At 45.7% G+C, this 4,843-nt stretch overlaps 1 protein-coding gene across 1 annotated transcript in view; it reads left to right on the forward strand.

The window, feature by feature from the left end:
- T265_15315 (hypothetical protein) overlaps nt 1-4,843 on the forward strand; it is a gene marked incomplete at both ends in the record, with an annotated part of 26,213 nt that overhangs the window by 11,714 nt on the left and 9,656 nt on the right. The window contains 3 exons of the mRNA XM_009177538.1: nt 1,225-1,591; nt 2,169-2,350; nt 3,129-3,347. Of these exons, the coding sequence (XP_009175802.1) occupies nt 1,225-1,591; nt 2,169-2,350; nt 3,129-3,347 (768 nt within the window). The remainder of the gene's footprint in view (nt 1-1,224; nt 1,592-2,168; nt 2,351-3,128; nt 3,348-4,843) is intronic.

Below are 4,843 nucleotides of genomic sequence, written 5' to 3' on the forward strand. Positions count from 1 at the left end.
TTAGAAAGCGTGTTTTCGGTTGTGTAACGGGTACTTCGATTGAAGAATATGTCCAGCACCAGAAGCTGCGTTGGTTGGGACATGTGTTGCATGTGCCGAACCATCGTCTGCCGAAGAGAGTGCTGTTTTCCATATCCAATTCAGGGTGACCTAAACAGAGAGGTGACCAACCCTTGACTTGGCAGAGAAGTATGAAGAAGATCACGAAAAGCTTGGGTGCTGTCGATGCTACTCGCCTTCCAGGATGAGGACCGCATGATCCTCAGTGTGCCTGGTTGGAGACTCTACAAGATTTGGCTGCCAGCCGTTGTCAGTGGCGTTCTTGTGAGTTTCTCTCCAGATCGCCTGAGTGAATATCTGGAGGCGTAGGCACCTCGGAATGATTGTGTTAAGCTAGCACTAATTCCCTTCCCCGTCCACCTTTACTCTTTTCTTTACAATAAGGCTTTCAAATAAGTCATGGTTGTACGGCAGTGAAGCATCGGCGTTGAACACAGATGTCATGCTGTTGATGATGATGATGGCGATTGGAATATAGGTATAATTATGTAGCGGTTGTGTTCCAGACCTTGTGGAAACATATCAAAAGCTTGCAGCCCAACGAACCATACTGATCTACCTTTGCGTGACGAATGCGCCCATATTTATGTAGTGCGCGTAGTACTATGTGCTCGCAGGACTGACTGGTGAAATACATCATGCAGCTCTGTTATATTAGTCCCTTCTGCGATCGTTTTAACTCACTGAATGAAGTTTCAATCCGTTGCGTATTTGACTTGGTTTGTTTTCATCTGTGACATGCCGGGATATGTCCTCGATTGCCTTGAACTAGTTGCCGCGGTTGCATGCTCCGGTGTGTCCCGTTTGAGCTATTACGTATATACAACCGTTTTCCGTGATATTGGGTCACGTATGCTGTGTACGGTCAGTTGATGTTTCTTGTTTGCTCGCAGTCAGTAGAATAAACGTCGGGTCGAGGTGGCTCAGTGGTTTGCGCGCGAATTTGTTCATCGGAAGGTCCGCGATTCGAACCCGATCTCTGCGTATCCTCTTCTCCTGTCTATACTTAAGTGACCTGACAGTATCTGAGCCCTCCCGATTCCTCCGGGTGGCATGGCAGCTGGGCAGCCAAACGGTACTGCAGCTGAACCATTTTTCATTACAGTAAACCTCACTTCAAAGATATGACTTCTCTGTTTTTGTCGATACTGTTTCGCCTACCAGGTCCTATATGCCACTGAAACATTTGCCATGGGTTTGAACATGCCTGCTCGGACAGTGCTATTTGGCGGCACTCAGAAATTCGATATACGCAAATACCGCCTTGTCACGTCGGCGGAATACATTCAGATGTCTGGACGTGCCGGTCGTCGTGGTAAGGACGATCTGGGCACAGTAATTCTTATGTTGAACAACGAAATCTCCGCAGCCGAGGCCAGACTACTTCTTCTAGGTGAACCGGATCGTTTGGACTCTGCCTTCTACCTGACCAACAGTATGATTCTCAGTTTGCAGAATGTGAAAGGCATCACTCCCGAATTGATGCTAGAAAAGAGCTTCTATCACTTCCAAAACAGGTCCACAGAACAATGTAAGTAGTGAACTTGGTCTTCTGGTCCCACGACTTTTTGTTTCTCCTAGAGGGGTTCGGATCGGTGACAGTTTTATCATTGAGTGGGCACAATCGGTTCAACTCATCTCAGCACTGTTGAGCTTGCATCGAAGCACCAACTTTCTGTTGACGAGTGACATGTTTCACATCTGGTTGCCAATTTCCAGCTGCTTGTGTTGTTTGTTCCTTGTTTTGTGACTTGCTGTTTCATGGATTGAGCAGGAGCAGTTGAACTTCAAAACCGTGTTGATGAAGGCTAGCCGGAATTCTACTCTGTGAAATCACTCAAGTTTTTTCCCCCGAATCCTCTTTTTCCAGGATGTTGCTCCGGCTACCATCGCCTAGGAGTTCACCTATTTGCTTCGTACTAACCCCATTCATAGGGTTTCCAAATTGAGGTCTTCAAGTTTAAAATCCACTTCTATATTCCAGTCCGTTTAGGTCCGGAGCTTCAAGTGGCCACCGAGCCGATGAATAGGTCTATCCAGCAAGTGAACGTTTTTCTAAGTGCAAACCTAGTGTCCTACTTTCAATTGGTCCGTTAATCTCTCTACAGATGTGAGAGAATTGGAGTTCAAACTGCAGACTCTAAGATTTCCCACAGATGTGGATATGAAACAACTTGAATCCTATGTCAAATTGAAAGATGCTCTGGCTTCAGCCAACCGCGATGGACGAGCGTTGACAACCGAATCGGAATCTGTGATTCCGTTTTCGCAGCCTGATCGGGTTGTGCAGGTACGTCTTGAGTTATGCCTCAATTAGTTGGACTTTTGAAATAGCCGCTTCAGGTTCACATCATTACAATTTAAGGATTTGAGTGCGTTGAGGTGCGTAATGCGTTCGATAAGTTTATCATCTAATCAGTGACTGTTCAGTGTCTCTTTTTTTCAAAATCTAGGAGGCCCGGAGCTTATTCTGTCTGCAGTTCCGGTCCCAACTTTTCCATGATAATTGGAGCAACAAATAGTTTCATTTATGGGGGAAAATCTCAAACGCACTCCCTTTATGTCTGTCTGTCTTGTGTTGCTTTCGTGTGAATCAGAGTTTTTGTTGACCTTTTTCCTTCCACGATAAGCCAGTCACCATCAGTTTCCGATTCTCGGCTCAGGAGTATCAGGGTATCAGGGTCCATTGTTACTTCCACTGGGCAAACAGAGATTGCTGCCTACGCGTCACATTGGCGCGCAGGTTGCTGTTAGTGTCATTCTCACTGGATATTAGAATGAATCTGAATTGCGTTCCATGTTGATCCTGTGATGCAGCGATACAGTGATCTATTGTTTCTTTTTTCCCCCGAATCCTCTTTTTCCAGGATGTTGCTCCGGCTACCATCGCCTAGGAGTTCACCTATTTGCTTCGTACTAACCCCATTCATAGGGTTTCCAAATTGAGGTCTTCAAGTTTAAAATCCACTTCTATATTCCAGTCCGTTTAGGTCCGGAGCTTCAAGTGGCCACCGAGCCGATGAATAGGTCTATCCAGCAAGTGAACGTTTTTCTAAGTGCAAACCTAGTGTCCTACTTTCAATTGGTCCGTTAATCTCTCTACAGATGTGAGAGAATTGGAGTTCAAACTGCAGACTCTAAGATTTCCCACAGATGTGGATATGAAACAACTTGAATCCTATGTCAAATTGAAAGAAGCTCTGGCTTCAGCCAACCGCGGTGGACGAGCGTTGACAACCGAATCGGAATCTGTGATTCCGTTTTCGCAGCCTAATCGGGTTGTGCAGGTACGTCTTGAGTTATGCCTCAATTAGTTGGACTTTTGAAATAGCCGCTTCAGGTTCACATCATTACAATTTAAGGATTTGAGTGCGTTGAGGTGCGTAATGCGTTCGATAAGTTTATCATCTAATCAGTGACTGTTCAGTGTCTCTTTTTTTCAAAATCTAGGAGGCCCGGAGCTTATTCTGTCTGCAGTTCCGGTCCCAACTTTTCCATGATAATTGGAGCAACAAATAGTTTCATTTATGGGGGAAAATCTCAAACGCACTCCCTTTATGTCTGTCTGTCTTGTGTTGCTTTCGTGTGAATCAGAGTTTTTGTTGACCTTTTTCCTTCCACGATAAGCCAGTCACCATCAGTTTCCGATTCTCGGCTCAGGAGTATCGAAAATGCATGGGTATCAGGGTCCATTGTTTCTTCCACTGGGCAAACAGAGATTGCTGCCTACGCGTCACATTGGCGCGCAGGTTGCTGTTAGTGTCATTCTCACTGGATATTAGAATGAATCTGAATTGCGTTCCATGTTGATCCTGTGATGCAGCGATACAGTGATCTATTGTTTCTCTTAGAACTGCACCATTCCGCTCCGGTTGTGGCTAACTTACTAAACAGTAACATTCTCTTGTGCGGTACAGTTGTCCACCATGTACTGTCAGTGCAGTCTACATCGTTCGCGTCTCAACAAATGTTCTTCAGCGGGCTCTGACATCCGTGTAGGACAAAACAACATTTCCCCTATGCCATAAATGTGTTCGGATGGTTGTCCGCAAAGTGGACGAAAAAGAAGCGTGCTCCCACGGATACCGATATGATCTGTCATCTCCCAGGCTTTCCAATGTGTGGCTTTGTACTGCATCGTTCGAGCAAGACATTTTCCATTGACCGATGTCGTGAATAACTTAAAGATGTCTGCGTATGCGCATAGTTGCGCTCACCGTTCAGGTTCATACTTCCGACGATATAGACTTTGAATGGGGTATTGTGCCACTTATCAATCAGCCTTTCGTGTGTGAAGGGAGGAAATCCTGTAATGCGATCTAAACGGAAGCTTCCCCCGTCAGTCTGCTTGTTGGAAAACTGTCCGATGATAGTCTATCTGAATGAACCAGACCACTTTCTTTTCCGATGGTCAACTCTAAACATCCCTGATGGGCTGAAGATAATTGCGCCTGAACATACCACTCCACGATCCGACTAATTTCTGTTCCAATTGTATGCTTGGCTGTTTGCCTGAACGTCATATTTATCATTGATTACACTTGCAAGGAGGGCGCTTTTTGGTTAGAAAGATCTCCAGGCAACCTGAATCTGTTCGAAGACACGTTTGCGAAGATATTAAGCAGGCGAAGTAAAACTAGGTGGTGATCCTCTTGCCATCTCGGACCCGATCAAGGGGAGTGCACGTTTATTTCTCCCGAATACCATTCGACGTACTTCAGAATCGCTGATCCGGTGTTCCCACCAGATTCGGGCAATGCTCCGAAGACATCGATGGTCAAAC

The sequence above is a fragment of the Opisthorchis viverrini genome, assembly GCF_000715545.1.
Source record: "Opisthorchis viverrini unplaced genomic scaffold opera_v5_432, whole genome shotgun sequence".
In the NCBI taxonomy this organism is placed as follows: Eukaryota; Metazoa; Platyhelminthes; class Trematoda; order Opisthorchiida; family Opisthorchiidae; genus Opisthorchis; species Opisthorchis viverrini.